The sequence below is a fragment of the Hyla sarda genome, chromosome 4 (genome assembly GCF_029499605.1).
Source record: "Hyla sarda isolate aHylSar1 chromosome 4, aHylSar1.hap1, whole genome shotgun sequence".
NCBI lineage: Eukaryota > Metazoa > Chordata > Amphibia > Anura > Hylidae > Hyla > Hyla sarda.
In genome coordinates, this window is record NC_079192.1 from 271,641,283 (window position 1) to 271,658,093 (window position 16,811).

General features: G+C 45.8%; 1 protein-coding gene across 2 annotated transcripts in view; it reads left to right on the plus strand.

Moving 5' to 3' along the window:
* Positions 1–11,923: 11,923 nt before the first annotated feature.
* The window catches only part of GRIP1 (glutamate receptor interacting protein 1), a 598,139-nt gene continuing 593,251 nt past the window's right edge, over positions 11,924–16,811 (plus strand). Inside the window, exon 1 of one of the 2 annotated variants that reach the window (XM_056574218.1) lies at positions 11,924–12,135. In XM_056574218.1, coding sequence (XP_056430193.1) covers positions 12,081–12,135 — 55 coding nt within the window. In that variant the 5' untranslated portion in view covers positions 11,924–12,080. The remainder of the gene's footprint in view (positions 12,136–16,811) is intronic. The other variant, XM_056574202.1, reaches the window with a different exon arrangement.

Genomic DNA, 16,811 nt, shown 5'->3' on the forward strand with positions numbered 1-16,811 from the left:
TATAAATACCAAAAACATATGAAAATACAAATTGATGATACAAATAGTATTTTTGCTATAGCTGTTTATAGTATTGCATTCCCTGAATGGAGAGAAGAGAGGGACTATAGAAATGTGCTGACGGTATGACAGCCTGTCTCCTGTCTTTTTTGCAGAATGTTCTGTTGCTAGCCCTGGAAAAAAACAGAATTTCATCCCATGTGGTTGCTCTTCTCTATGTTTTTAAAATAATGGACATGTTTTAGAGAATAGGTATATATGCAATTCCCATGCACTCTTATGAAGGTGAATTTATAATAATATTACAGACTACAACAAACTATTCAGGAATGCATATAAAATATTCATTTACAACTCAACATTACTAATGGGAAAAAGTTAATATTCTTGTTAGATTGTGTCCAATTTCCTAAAATAATAGGGTACATCCAAATACAGAGATTTAATTATGCAGATTTTGCTGTCTATCCATGGCAACATCCACATGTATAACCAGGGGCGTAGCTAGAAACCACAGGGCCCCGATGCCAAAAATTATCCTGGACCCCCCTACCCCCTTCCCATATTTTTTACTGACCAAGGACAAGTATACACGTCCCTGTGCCATTAACTGTGTATGGCACAGACTCCCGACTTGAGCCCGCGCAGCAGCCACTATTAATCCTTTAGATTGCCGCTGTCAATGCTGACAGCGGCATCCAAAGGGACCTTTAAACAGTTCCTGGTGGTCCAGTGGAGTGGATCTCCCCCTGCAGCGCGATCGCCCACCGACCGCGTGGGGGGGGGGGAGATCCACTGCTGAGGTAGCCGGAGGGCTTACCTCTCCTGTAGTGCGGTCCATGGCTCTGTGATTGATAGAGCCTGGCTGGACCAGGCTTTATCACTCGAGCGCAGAGCACACAGATCAATGTAGTTCTATGAAACTACATTGACCTGCATGAGAAATCTAATGATTCCTCCTAAAAGTCAAGTTTAAAAAAAAAAAAACTAAAAAAACATTAACCCCTTCCATATAGATTAAATCACCCCCCTTTTCCCAAATTCTATATAAAAAAATATGTTAACATTAGTGTTGCTCGCGAATATTCGCAATGCGAATTTTATTCGCGAATATCGCATATTTGAGAATTCGCGAATATTCGCGAATATAGCACTATATATTCGAAATTACGACTATTCGCTTTTTTTTTATTTATTTTTTTCACAGTACACATCACAGTGATCATCCCTCTCTACTTCCAGCTTATGTGGTGTAAAGAAGGCTCTAATACTACTCTGTGAGACCACCGGGCGAATTTTCGTATTTGCGAAAATCTGCATATGCGAAAAATTGCATATGCTAATTTTTGCATATGCTAATGTTTATATGCAAATTTTCGCATATGCAAATTTTCGCATACGCAAATTTTCACGTATGCAAAAATAAATCGCGAATATTACAAATATGCAAATTTAGCGAATATATGACGAATATTCGTCCATATATTCGCAAAATATTGCAAATTCGAATATTGCCTATGCCGCTCAACACTAGTTAACATAATAAAAATTTACATATGTGGTATTGCTGAATGCGTACATGTCCGAACTGTAAAAGTTTAATGTTAATTAAACTTTACGGTCAATGGCGTAAATGTAAAAAAATACCAAAGTCCCAAATTGCGTGTTTTTTGTTAATTTGTATAACCTAAAAAAATGTTATCAAAAAACTATCAAAAAGTCCCATGAAAACAAGAATGGTACCAATAAAAACTATAGACCATGGTGCAAAAAAATTAGCCCTCACACATTCCTGTATAGGAAAAAATTTAAAAGTTATAGGCGTCAGGGGAGGACATTTTTAAACCTACTACCGTATTTATCGGGGTATACCACGCGCCGGCCTATAACGCGCACCCTCATTTTACCAAGGATATTTGGGTAAAAAAAGTTTTTTACCCAAATATCCTTGGTAAAATGAGGGTGCATGTGTGTGCATGTGTATACCCCGATACACTGTTTCTGACCCCGCAGAAGCCCCCAGGTAAGGCAGGGGGAGAGAGGCCGACGCTGCCCACTTCTCTCCCCCTGCCTTTCCTGGGGTCTAGAACCCTGCTGCCGCCGCTTCTCTCCCCCTAGCTATCGGCGCTGCTGCCCCATTGCCTCCCCCATCCCCGGTTTTATAATTACCTGTTACCGGGGTCGGGTCCGCGCTGCTTCTGGCCTCCGGTGTGGCGTCCCCTGCGTCGCTGCTATGGCTGCGAGACACAATGACGAGTGACGTCTTCAACGTGACGTCACTCATCATTGCGCCGCACAGCGCATAGCAACGGCGCAGGGGACGCCACACCGGAGGCCAGAAGCAGCGCGGACCCGACCCCGGCAACAGGTAATTATACAACCGGGGATGGGGGAGGCAATGGGGCAGCGGTTCCGGCAATGGGGCAGCGGCGCCGATAGCTAGGGGGAGAGAAGCGGCAGCAGCAGGGCCCTAGACTCCAAAAAAGGCAGGGGGAGAGAAGCGGGCAGCGACGGCCTCTCTCCCCCTGCCTTTCCTGGGGTCTTCTGCGGGGTCAGAAAAAACGAGAAGAATTGGGGAGGCAATGGGGCAGTGGCGTCGGCAGTCTCTGGACCCCAGGACAGGCAGGGGCAGAGAAGCGGGCAGCGACGGCAGGATCTCTGCACCTGCAAAAGCCGCTGCAGTTCATTGATTTAAAGCACCCGCTTTAAATCATTGAACTGCAGCGGCTTATCGGCGTTTAACACGCAGGTAGACTTTAGGCTAAAAATTTTAGCCTAAAAAATGCGTCTTATACGCCGATAAATACGGTAATTTTTGTGCATAAAGTTAGAATTTTTTAACAGAAGTAAAACAAAATCAAACCTATATAAGTAGGGTATCATTTTAATTGTATGGACCTACAGAATAAAGATAAAGTGTCATTTTCACCAAGAAGTACTCTGCGTAGAATCAGAAACCCCAAAAAGTTACTAATTGCAGCAAAATGCCGTTTTTTTTTATTTAGCCCCACAAATATTTTTTTTCTGGTTTCGGCATAGATTTTGTGGTGAAATTATTGATGTAATTACAAAGTAAAATTGGTGGTGCAAAAAACAAGCCCTGTTATGGGTCTGTAGGTGGAAAATTGAAATTATTAGAAGGTGAGGCGGAAAAAACAAAAGTTCAAAAATGAAAAAAACGGTGGTCCTTAATGGGTTAAATAAAATTATATAAAAAAATAAACATGAACATATGTAGTGTTGCCGCATGTATTCATGTTCGAACTATTAAAATATATTAATATAGGGTCACACATAACAGATCAGCAGCATATTTTTGCTGCGGATCTGCCGATGACCCAACCCTATAGTGTGCCTCCAGCTGTTTGTAGCAGCAGACGGGGGGAAACAGCACACAGGGGGGAAAACAGCTGGAGGCACACTATAGGGCCGGCTCATCGGCAGATCTGCAACGTAAAATACGCTGCGGATCCGTTATGTGTAACCCTACCCTAGTGTTAATCTGTACAAGATGATTTATGGAAACATGTGAGGTTTCCACAATATGTATTTTTTTTCAAAAGTTAAGACATTTATTGTAAGTCAGTGTTTTTCGCAAAGTGACCTCAGAAGCCAGTGTTTTCCAACCAGGGAGCCTCCAGCTGTTGCAAAATTACAACTCCCAGCATGCCCAAACAACCTTTGGCTGTCAGGGCATGCTGAGAGTTGTAGTTTTACAACAGCCGAAGGCACCCTGGTTGGAAAACACTGGCTTCTGAGGTCACTTTGCGAAACTACTATGAAGTGAGCGCAGGAGCTCCAGCACTCACTTCAAACTCATGCTGTAAATTAACGGCGCTGCAGCGCCATCCATTTCTTATGCACTTTGGTTCAATCTTACCGGGCGGGATAGCGGGGTCGGCGGGCGGCTGGGCAGACAGACAGGCAGGCAGACAAATGGGCAGGCGGCTGGGCAGACAGACGGGTGGGTGGCCGGGCAGACAGACGGGCAGGTGGCCGAGCAGACAGATGGGCAGGTGGCCGGGCAGACAGACATGTGGCGGCTGGGCAGACAGACGTGCGGGCGGTGGAGTAAGACAGATGGGCGGATGGACGTGCGGGCAGACGTGCGGGTGGGAGGGTGGATGAGCGGCTGGTTACTGTAGCGGGCAGACGTGTTACACTGAGGAAGGAGGAGAAGGGCAAGGCTTCCTGGACGTGGCACCAGATGTGCCCTGCCCCTCCTCCTCCACTCCTCCTCCTCCACTTGAGGCGGCAAGACAGGGGTGGGACAGTCATGGCGTGATGGTGCTGCCCCACTGTCCCCACCTATCCAAGGTCCTGATGCCGCCACGCCGCTCCAGCCCCCAGGTCCTCATGCAGACTCCGCTGCTGCCGGACGGACAGGTATGGTAGCAGTGACTGTCATACTGATTTATTAACATGATGGCGGCACCGGCCATCATGTGAATGCGGCAAGGGGGGCCCTGTTGCAACCTCTATAGCTACGCCACTGTGTATAACACAGATCTTGCCCTGTTGTTTATCCTATGTTTATCCTAAGATATAATCACGCATGCGTATTTTGTGAATTTTATTACGAATTTTGCATGGAAAAAATTAATGAATATGCGAAATTCGCAGCACAATCTTATAAGGGCATCACATCAAGAACAGCAGCACAGTGTTGTAAGAGCAGCACAATCTTATAAGAGCAGCACAATCTTAAAGGAGTAGTCTGATTTAAAAATGTATACCCCCCCCAAATGTTCCCCATGGCTGTACCTCTCTGCGCATGTGCTTATTTCTGAAATTGGTGCAGCCATTCTCCCAGTGCGGGGCCCACATATTTTCTGCCACTTTCTGGTTATGGCGATGTGGAGGATGATGTAAAAATCGTCATCCCCCATGCTGCATTGCTACAATTTCCTGTCCCTCCGTGCCTTACTCCCCCTCCTGCTCTCCCCCCTCTAATAATTTTAATAACCCACCCCCCTGCTGCCACCCATGCCCCTAAACACAATAAACACATTCCCTATCATCTTTGTCTCCCTCCCCCTCCATTCCCCCGCACCAATGAAAGGGAGCTCTGACGCTGCACTTGGCTCCCAGCGGAGATATAGCTATGCGAGCACATTCTGCTCTCATAGCTACATCTTCCGTGGTGCCTGAGAAGAAGTTTGTAATGGATTGCTTTTACTGTATTCAAGTAGCGCATGCGCTCTGAATTGAGGCTACTCTACAAAAGTTACTAATTAATTTGTAGAATATCCCTGATAGTTACACCAGTGTAACTATCAGGGATATCATTGGCCTACAGTAATCACATGTCTGGTCCCGGGGAGATGGTATGTGCGCACGCGCGGCCCGATCGCGCTGATAGGCGCAGGGTATTCTGACGCGTTTGCACAGCCCAGCCAATGGATAGGAGTGACCGGATCATGGCGAGGGGGGGGGGGGGGCAGGCTGAGAGCGGGGAGGACTATGAGAGCGGTGATGTTTTGTTACCAAGATGGCCGCGGTCAGCTGAACACACGGGGTACGAAATTCATAATTCTGGCACACAGGCTGTACTTCTGGATATCGGAAAAGTTGGGGATGAGTGCAAGCGAGACTGCGGTAATTGACTTCATAACTTCTTGCTAGCTGTGCAATGCCATAAAATAACTTTGCTCCAGAGTTGGGTTCCTCTTAATGCAAGACAATGCTAGACCTCATGTGGCTGGAGTGTGTCAGCAGTTCCTGCAAGAGGAAGGCATTGATGCTATGGACTGGCCTTCCCATTCCCCAGACCTGAATCCGATTGAGCACAACTGGGACATCATGTCTCGCTCCATCCACCAACACCACATTGCACCACATACTGTCCAGGAGTTGGCAGATGCTTTAGTCCAGGTCTGGGAGGACATCCCTCAGGAGACCATCAGCCACCTCATCAGGAGCATGCCCAGGCATTGTAAGGAGGTCATACGGGCACGTGGAGACCACACACACTACTGAGCCTACTTTTGACTTGTTTTATGATATTACATCAAAGTTGGATCAGCCTGTAGTGTGGTTTTCCACTTTGATTTTGAGTGTGACTCCATATCCAGACCTCCAAGGGTTGATAAATTTGATTTCCATTTATATTTTTTGTGTGATTTTGTTGTCAGCAAATTCAACTATGTAAAGACGAAAGTCTTACAATTAGTTCATTCATTCAGATCTAGGATGTGTTCCCTTTATTTTTTTGAGCACTAAATGTACATATATATATATATATATATATATATATATATATATATATATATATTGAGCATAGTGAAAGTATTCGGCCCCCTTGGACTTTTCGACTTTTTGCCACATTTCAGGCTTCAAACATAAAGATATAAAACTGTAATTTTTTTGTGAAGAATCAACAACAAGTGGGACACAACCATGAAGTGGAACGAAATTTATTGGATATTTCAAGCTTTTTTAACAAATAAAAAAACTGAAAAATTGGGCGTGCAAAATTATTCAGCCCCTTTACTTTCAGTGCAGCAAACTCTCTCCAGAAGTTCAGTGAGGATCTCTGAATGATCCAATGTTGACCTAAATGACTAATGATGATAAATAGAATCCACCTGTGTGTAATCAAGTCTCCGTTTAAATGCACCTGCACTGTGATAGTCTCAGGGGTCCGTTTAAAGCGCAGAGAGCATCATGAAGAACAAGGAACACACTAGGCAGGTCCAAGCAGTGGCGTACCAAAGGGGGGGGGGGGGGGGGGGGGGGGGGGGGCCCGCCCCGGGTGCCACTCACAGGGGGGGTACCATGAGGGATGACACCCTGCCGTGCACCCGGCTGTCTGTGTCACTCACTGTTTCTGTGAGCTCCATCTGCAGAGCAGATGGAGCTCACGGAATCAATGTGAAATAATACTGTTATACCCACCCAATGGTGCCCCCACTGCCCTGCTGGACTCCGAAGGGGTTAACTTGTGCCTGGAGTCAATCTGTCACTGTCACTGATACGTGACGCCGAGGGGTGTGTGGGTGGAATGTGTCGGATGGCGGAGCTGCGCTGAGGTCTATTACGTCAGCTGTCAGGACTGGTCCCAGGCATACCAGTTCAGGATGCTCAGGAACAGCAGGGGTGAGTGGTGCACCCTGCTGGGAGAGCCATGGGGGGGATAGAGGGGAGGGGGGAGAAGAGAGGAGAGGGGGTGGTGGTGTGGTGTTATTATTGTTGTTTAAGAGACTGACATGAGGCAGACATGTGGCACAGTAATGGGGGGGTGATGATGCAGACATGTGGCACAGTAATGTGGGAGTTGGGGTGGGGGGGTGATGAGGCTGAAATGAATCATATCAACCTCATCAACCCCCCCCCCTCCAACCCTCACATTACTGTGCCACATGTCTGCATCATCACCCCCCTCCCGTTACTGTGTCTCATGTCTTCATCACCCCCCCCCCATTACTGTGCATCATGTCTTCATCACCCCCCCCATTACTGTGCATCATGTCTTCTTCACCCCCCTCCAACCATCCCATTACTGTTCCTTCCTCATGTCTGCATCATCACTGTTTTCATGGGCTACCTGTCCAAACTGTGGCCCTCCAAATGTTGCAAGACTACAACTCCCAGCATGCCTCCAGCATGCCTAGACAGCCATTAGCTGTCTGGGCAGGCTGGGATTTGTAGTTTTGCAACATCTGGAGGTCCACAGTTTGGACATCACTACATATGTGGTCGTATTATGTTCATAGGGTACAGTGATTGGTAGCATTATATTTATAGGGTACAGTGTGTGGTATTATTATATTCATGGGGTACAGTGTGTGGTAGTATTATGTTCATGGGGTACAGTGTGTGGTATTATATTTATGGTACAGTGGGTGGTATTATTATATTCAGAGGGTACAGTGTGTGGTAATATTATATCCAGAGGGTACAGTGTGTGGTATTATTATATCCAGAGGGTACAGTGTGTGGTATTATTATATTCATGGGGTACAGTGTGTGGTATTATTATATTCAGAGGGTACAGTGTGGGGTAGTATTATATTCAGAGGGTACAGTTTGTGGTAATATTATATTTATAGGGTACAGTATGTGGTATTATTATACTCAGAGGGTACAGTGTGTGGTATTATTATATTCATGGGGTACAGTGTGTGATATTATTATATTCAGAGGGTACAGTGAGGGCTAGTATTATATTCAGAGGGTACAGTTTGTGGTAGAATTATATTTATAGGGTACCGTGTGTGGTATTATTATATTCATAGGGTATAGTGTGTGGTATTATATTCAGAGGGTACAGTGTGTGGTATTATTATATTCAGAGGGTAAAGTGTGTGGTGTTATTATATTCAGAGGGTACAGTGTGTGGTAGTATATTTATAGGGTACAGTCGGTGGTATTATTATATTCATAGGGTACAGTGTGTGGTATTATATTCAGAGGGTAAAGTGTGTGGTATTATTATATTCAGAGGGTACAGTGTGTGGTAGCATTATATTTATAGGGTAATGTGTGGTATTATTATACTCAGAGGGTACAGTGTGTGGTATTATATTCAGAGGTAAAGTGTGTGGTATAATTATATTCAGAGGGTACAGTGTGTGGTATTATTATATTCAGAGGGTACAGTGTGTGGTATTATTATATTCAGAGGGTACAGTGTGTGGTAGTATTATAGTTATAGGGTAATGTGTGGTATTATTATACTCAGAGAGTACAGTGTGTGGTATTATATTCAGAGGTAAAGTGTGTGGTATTATTATATTCAGAGGGTACAGTGTGTGGTATTATTATATTCAGAGGGTACAGTGTGTGGTATTATTATATTCAGAGGGTACAGTGTGGTATTATTATATTAAGAGGGTAAAGTGAGTGGTATTTGTTTTCTCATAGAGGATCAGAATGAGCTGAAGTAGAGGGTGTAATTAAGGGGGGGAGGGGGTGTAATTAGAGGGGGGGGGGTGCCAAACAAAGGGTCCGCCCCGGGTGCCAAATGCTCTAGGTACACCCCTGGGTCCGAGATACTGTTGTGATGAAGTTTAAAGCCAGATTTGGATACAAAAAGATTTCCCAAGCTTAAAACATCCCAAGGAGCACTGTGCAAGCAATAATATTGAAATGGAAAGATTATCAGACCGCTGCAAATCTACGAAGACCTGGCCGTCCCTCTAAACTTTCAGCTCATACAAAGGAGAAGACTGATCAGAGATGCAGCCAAGAGGCCCATGATCACTCTGGATGAACTGCAGAGATCTACAGCTGAGGTGGGAGACTCTGTCTATAGGACAACAATCAGTCGTATACCGCACAAACCTGGCCTTTATGGAAGAGTGGCAAGCCATTTCTTAAAGATATCCATAAAAAGTGTTGTTTAAAGTTTGCCACAAGCCACCTGGGAGACACACCAAACATGTGGAAGAAGGTGCTCTGGTCAGATGAAACCAAAATCGAACTTTTTGGCAACAATGCAAAACGTTATGTTTGGCGTAAAAGCAACACAGCTCATCACCCTGAACACACCATCCACACTGTCAAACATGGCAGCATCATGGTTTGGGCCTGCTTTTCTTCAGCAGGGACCGGGAGGATGGTTAAAATTGATGGGAAGATGGATAGAGCCAAATACAGGACCATTCTGGAAGAAAATCTGATGGAGTCTCCAAAAGACCTGAGACTGGGACGGAGATTTGTCTTCCAACAAGACAATGATCCAAAACATAAAAACTTGTAGAGGGGTTGAATAGTAAAGCAGCAATCTTTGCAGATGATGCTAAACTCTGTAACGTGGTAAACACTATAGAGGACAGTGCACTGTTACAAATGGATCAGACTCCTAAGTCCTTTTCCATGTCAGTCGTCCCAAGTGTTCTCCTATTTAATACATAATTCCAGCCCAGATTTTTCCTCCCCATGTGCATAACCTTACATTTATCAGTGTTGAACTATATCAGGGACTCCCAAATAACCCTAATTCTAATATTCATATATCTTTCTTGTACACTGGTGCCCAGTACTGTACATAATTTGTGGTCTGACTAGTCATTTGTACAGAAGTAGAATTATTTCCTTGTCATGGGCATCTATTGATGCACCCCATGATTTTATTTGCCTTGGCAGAAGCTGCCCGACACTGGTCAATACAGCTAAATTTACCGTTAACTAAAATAGCTAAATACTATTGGGCTGCTCACTTGGGCCATCTAGCGGCATGGTCTACTTACCATGCATATAGCAGGTGGATGGAGTTGGAGAAGCTTTGGTTGGCTCCAATTCATTCGAACTTGCTCCTTTGGAGTGTTGTTCCTACTTCTTTCTCTTTGGGTCCTCTACTGGGTCCGATGTCCTTCTACCAATATGTGAGGGGTTATTGTTCTAGGAAGTTTAAGCTGTTCTCCTCTTCCTCCCTTTACAGTCTTTTCTCTATCATCTAGACTCAGGTCTATCTTTCGGTATGGTACGGGAATGGGGATCGAGGGGTCTTTTTTGTTGGGCTTATGTTGTTGAACCTCTTTCCTGCACTCTCCTATCTTTTGAGCATCTGGTCTCTTGTTGGGATCTCCCTTCTTCTGAGCGGTTCCACTATTTGCAGCTTTCCCATTTTATGTCCTCTAAGCTGGGTTCGCTGGTGGTGTCCCTGCCTAAGAGTTTTGAACGGTTGTGCCGTAGTGGAACTCAGACTAAGGGACTTCTCTCGGATATCTACTGTCTCCTTCTTAGCTCTCCTTCTGGGGTTGCCCTGTCTCATCGCTATATGCACCGATGGGAGATGGATCTTGATACTACCATCACTCTCCCTCAGTGGCAGATCATATGGGAGCAGGCTTCCAAGGCCTCTATCTGTATTGCTTACAAGGAAACCCAGTTTAAAATGCATATGGGTTGGTATCATACCCCGGAGTTGTTGAACAAATTGAATCTCGCCATTCCGCCCCAATGTTGGCGCCGCGGGGTATGTTTGGGGACCCCCACCCCCTTGTAGACAACGCCCCCTCTTGTCCCCCTTGTAGACAGCACCCCCCCTTGTAGACACTGCTCCCTCTTGTCTCCCTTGTAGACAGCAGGGCCCCCCCTTGTAGATAGCGCTTACTTGCGGCTGCCCTCGGGTGTTGCCGCTCCGCTGCCCCATTCTCCCGTCCGCATCATGGCGTCCTATGGAGGAGCATGTGACGCACAGGTCACTCTGCTTCCTCCGTAGCGTTACGCTGGGCGCAGGGGAGAAGGTGGAGTTACGTGTGTCACATGCTCCTCCATGGGATGCCATGATGCGGATGGGAAAACGGGGCAGCGGAGCCGTGCCGCACTGCAGCAGGTCTTGGACATGTTATCAGGGACCCTATAGCATGCAAATGCTGGGTATCGGCCCCGATACTAGTATTGGGACATTCATAATATATATATATATATATATGTTTATATATACATATATTTTTTTATTATAACTATCTATATATAGAAATTATATATATATATATATATATATATATATATATATATATATATATATAGTTTATATATAAATATATGTAATTACAGAGGGGCTAAGAAAAGTTTTATTTCTTTATTAATTAATTAATTACAGCGGGGATGGAGAAGGTATGTGATGGGCTTCCCCGTTCTCCCCTGACTAGGACCTAATGTGAGCGGGATGGAGAGGCTGTGTGGAGCCCCCCCGCTCCCCCCTGGTTATCCCCACTACTGTGCCCTAAGGATCTCCTCACAGCGGGGATACAGTTTGCGCCATCCCGCTGAGGGAGCTCGGAGATGTCAGAGGGTCAGCGGGGATTGTAGTGAAATGTGGTTAGAGCAGCGCTGCTACTTGGCCTCGATATCCCAGCCGTGCCGCCTCCTCCCGGTGAGTGAAGTTGAATCCCCCGCCCCCTGACACTGCCTCTATCGCCCTGCACTTGTTCCTCCTACTCCATACACTGTGCCTTCCTGCGCTGCTGCAGCCCCTCCTGCCGGAGCCCTCTCCCCCGAGACAAGGAGCACAGCAGGCGGCACAAGTACCGGTCACACCAGGCTACGGCACCAGCAGAGCAGTACGGAGAGGTGCTATGTGCCAAAGGTAGTGCAGCCCGTGACGGAGAGCGGAGCGCACCTCTGGGAACATGCCTGGCTGGAAGAAGACTATTCCCATCTGCCTGCAAGCGGAGCCCGAGCGAGGTAAGGTGCATGCTGGGGCGGCCAAGTGCCTGCAACTTGCATTGTGTCACCCATGCCACCCGCACTGCCATGATGGATCTGAGGAGGGTGCCCAGGTGTGCTCCTGCCACTCAGCTGTGCTCCACACTTCTCGCTGAGGTCATGAGCTCTCGGGGTGATGTCATGAGCTCTTGGGGTGATGTCATGAGCTCTTGGTGATGTCAGGAGCTCTTGGGGTGATGTCATGAGCTCTTGGGGTGATGTCATGAGCTCTTGGGGTGATGTCATGAGCTCTTGGTGATGTCAGGAGCTCTTGGGGTGATGTCATGAGCTCTTGGGGTGATGTCATGAGCTCTCGGGGTGATGTCATGAGCTCTCGGGGTGATGTCAGGAGCTCTCGGGGTGATGTCAGGAGCTCTTGGGGTGATGTCATGAGCTCTTGGTGATGTCAGGAGCTCTTGGGGTGATGTCATGAGCTCTTGGGGTGATGTCATGAGCTCTTGGGGTGATGTCATGAGCTCTCGGGGTGATGTCAGGAGCTCTTGGGGTGATGTCATGAGCTCTTGGTGATGTCAGGAGCTCTCGGGGTGATGTCATGAGCTCTTGGTGATGTCAGGAGCTCTTGGGGTGATGTCATGAGCTCTCGGGGTGATGTCATGATGTCAGGAGCTCTCGGGGTGATGTCATGAGCTCTTGGTGATGTCATGAGCGCTCGGGATGATGTCATGAGCTCTTGGGGTGATGTCACACTTGAAGTTTTCTCTGGTTCTGGTATTGATAGGTTTTCATTTGTTTTTAGTAAAGTTGTAAGCTGAGAACTCTTTGTCAGGCATACATATGTATCCAGATGTGCCCAGCACTAGACCTGTGTGGTCAGACATTGTGCACCTGTTTTATGGGCACCAGACCCTTCACCACTTGAGCGGACCCCATTCTGGATCACCAGAGAGGTCTATTATGGGTGTGATGGACATTTGGCCCAATAAAGCCATATCTGGAAGCGGCAGAATGGATTTTTTCTATATGAAGCCCCAACCCAGATCGGTGTTTCCCAACCAGAGCGCCAAAGGCTGTCCAAACATGCTGGGAGTTGTAGTTTTGCAACAGCTGGAGGCACACTGGTTGGGAAACACTGCCCCAGACTGAGCTTGGTGTTAACTGACAGCTGCACTGGAAAAAAAAAAGACCACTTACTCTAAGGGTATGTTCCCATGGATTATATTAGAGCAGTGGTCTTTTAACTGTGGACCTCCCAGATGTTGCAAAACCTCAACTCCCACCTCTCCCTGTTTCGGTATAGAGAATATGCTTTAAGCACTAATGTTGCAAAACTACAACTCCCAGCATGCCCGGACAGCCAACGGCTGTCCGGGCATGCTAGGAGTTGTATTTTTGCCCCTTCCGGAAGTCCGCAGGTTGGAGACCACTGTCTTAGAGGCAAAGAGAAATGAGTGTGGGCAATCCATGCATGGTGTATTTTTTGATACATTTTCCACATTTTGGTTTGCGTTATGTATTTTGACATGAATTTGATGCGTTTTTAAGAATACAAACAAAAACAATCCATGCAGAACGTACGTAAAGTAGAAAAGAGTTACTATTTTTCATTCATTTTATTTATTTTTTTTTTTTTTTTTTAACAAACAATATATAGATTCCAAATGTATACACGAAGAAACATTGTGAATAGATCCTTAAATGAGTTTATCATTCAGCGGTCACTGTAGTGCACTGTGCTCTTTACAGGGTTTTAGGGTCGGTAGCCGTCCCATAGGGCTGAACTGATGGGATGGACGACCCATGTACGTCATATGTCAAGATCAGTGTGTCCCGTGACATGTGCTTAGAACCAGACAAGTGTCTGCCATTAAAGGGGTACTCCAGTGGAAACGTTATTATTATTATTATTATTATTTTTTTTCAGATCAATTGGTTCCACAAAGTTAAACAGATTTGTAAATTACGTCTATTAAAAAATCTTAATCCTTCCAGTACTTATCAGCTGCTCTATGCTCCACGGGAAGTTGTATAATTATTTTCTGTCTTACCACAGTGCTCTCTCCTGACACCTCTGTCTGTCTCAGGAACTGTCCAGAGCAGGAAAGGTTTGCTATGGGGATTTGCTTCTACTCTGGACAGTTCCTGACATGAACAGAGGTGTTAGCAGAGATGACGGTGGTCAGACAGAAAATCATTATACAACTTCCTGTGGAGCATAAAGCAGCTGATAAGTATTGGAAGGATTAAGATTTTTTCAATAGAAGTAATTTACAAATCTGTTTAACTTTCTGGCACCAGTTGATTTGAAAAAAAAAAAATGTTTTCCACGGAGTACCCCTTTAAACACCAATGCCTATTGCCTATTCCCAGAATACAGAATACACTACAATGTGACCTATCCAGGGAAAAACAACTTATTCTGTAGCCACAGGATAGGGGATAAGTGTCTGAGAATGGGGGTCTGACCACTGGGACCCCTTTAATCTCTGAGGTCCTGTTAAGGACATCACAGGGGTTCAGGCGCTTGGACCCCAAATGATCATACACTCATCCCTTACCCTGTGGATGGGGAATACATTGTTTTTCACCAGGTCTGGTAAAGGTGCATTTACCTGTGCGGATTTGCTATGAGTATTCCACTGTGGGGTTTTTTTTTTCAGGGAGGGAAGTATTTAAAAAGGGTTTGGGTGCCGTTAAAGGGGTACTCCGGTGAAAAAAATTATAATTTTTTTTCACATCAATTGGCTCCAGAAAGTTAAACAGATTTGTAAATTACTTCTATTAATAAATCTTAATCCTTCCAGTACTTATCTGCTGCTGTATACTACAGAGGAAGTTGTGTAGTTCTTTTCAATCTGCCTACAGTGCTCTCTGCTGACACCTCTGTCCATGCCAGGAACTGTCCGGAGTACAAGCAAATCCCTATAGCAAAGCTCTCCTGCTCTGGACAGTTCCTGACATGGACAGAGGTGTCAGTAGAGAGCACTGTGGTCAGACAACAGCAAAGAACAGCTTAACATCCTCTGGAGCATACAGCAGCTGATAAGTACTAGAAGGATTGAGATTTTTAAATAGAAGTAATTTACAAATCTGCTTAAATTTTGGTACCAGATTTTTTTTTTAAATATATTTTTTTTTTTACCTGAGTACCCCTTCAAATAAAAAGAATGAAAAATACACGCATTCTGAGGCTAGGTTTTCACTGTGTTTTTTTTTTTTTTTGCCATTGTTTTTTAAAGGAGTAGTGCGGTGAAATATAACTTATCCCCTATCCAAAGGATAAGGGATAAGTGCTAGATTGTGGGGGGGGTCCGACCGCTGGGAGCCCCCACGATCTCCTAAACGGGGCCCTGGTAGTCTGCCGGAAGCAGCCATTTGGACCCCCACAGGAAGCCACGGCCGACACGCCCCTTCCATGTATCTATATGGGATACATTAAAGGGGTGTTCGGGCAAGGACATCTTATCCCCCCCCCCCCCAATCTCCGAGACAGGGACGTGACACTACTCCCACCTCCATTCATGTCTATGGGAGGGGGCGTTGCAGCCGTTACGCCCCCTCCCATAGAAATGAATGGAGGGGGCATGGCGTGACGTCACGTCCCTGTCTCAGAAAGCCCAACGGTTTCCGAAACTGAAGACGCAGCTACGCATAGAATGCGGGATGCTGCAGGGAGATCGCGGGGGTCCCAGCGGCCGGCCCCCCGCGATCAGACATCTGATCCCCTATCCTTTGGATAGGGGATAAGATGTTTTTGCCCGGCATACCCCTTTTAAGGGGGCGTGTAAGCCGCTCTGTGCGGGCGTCGACACGCCCCCTTTCAGTAGACTGCCAGGGCCCCGTTCAGGAGATCGGGGTGAAGGGGGGGGGGGTCCCAGCGGTCGGACCCCCCCACAATCTATAACTTATCCCCCATCCTTTGGATCAGTCGCAGTTTTTCAAAAAAGACAGCATGTTGAGACTATGGTGTTTTTTCACTGAAATCTTCACGTTTCTCTTCCATAGAAGTCTGTATTGGAGTGAAAAAACGCCACAAAAAATGCCATGTGGGTTTTTAACATTATCGTTTTTGTGGGCATCTTTATGTTTTTGGGGAATTCTGCAATAGGGATGGACATAGCTTTTTTAATTTTTTTTTATAGTATTTCGTAGGTTACCATAAAAAAAAAAAAAAAAAATGTTATTTTGTAATTTGGAATTTTTTTGCGCATACGCCATTGACCGTGCGGTTTAATTAATTATATATTTTCATAGTTCGGACATTTACGTACGCAGCGATACCACATATGTTTATATTTATTTTTATTTACATGGTGTTTTTTTTTTATGGGAAAAGGGGGGTGATTTGAACTTTTATTAAGGAAAGTGTTAAATCACTTTTTTTTTGCACTTTTTTTTTGCAGTGTTATAGCTCCCATAGGGACCTATAACACTGCATACACTGATTGCCAGCACTGTTCACTGCAAAGCCATAGCTTTGCAATGATCAGCGTTATCGGCGGTCGAATGCTCAAGCCTGCATCTCAGGCTTTGAGCAATCAATCGCCGAGGGGACACGCCGGAGGCAGGTAAGAGGACCTCCGCTCGGTAAGAGGACCTTTTCACTGCGGTAGTCCCGATCAGCCCCGCTGAGCAGCCGGGCAGCTTTCACTTTCGGTTTAGACGCGGCGTCAACTTTGAACGCAGCGTCTAAAGGG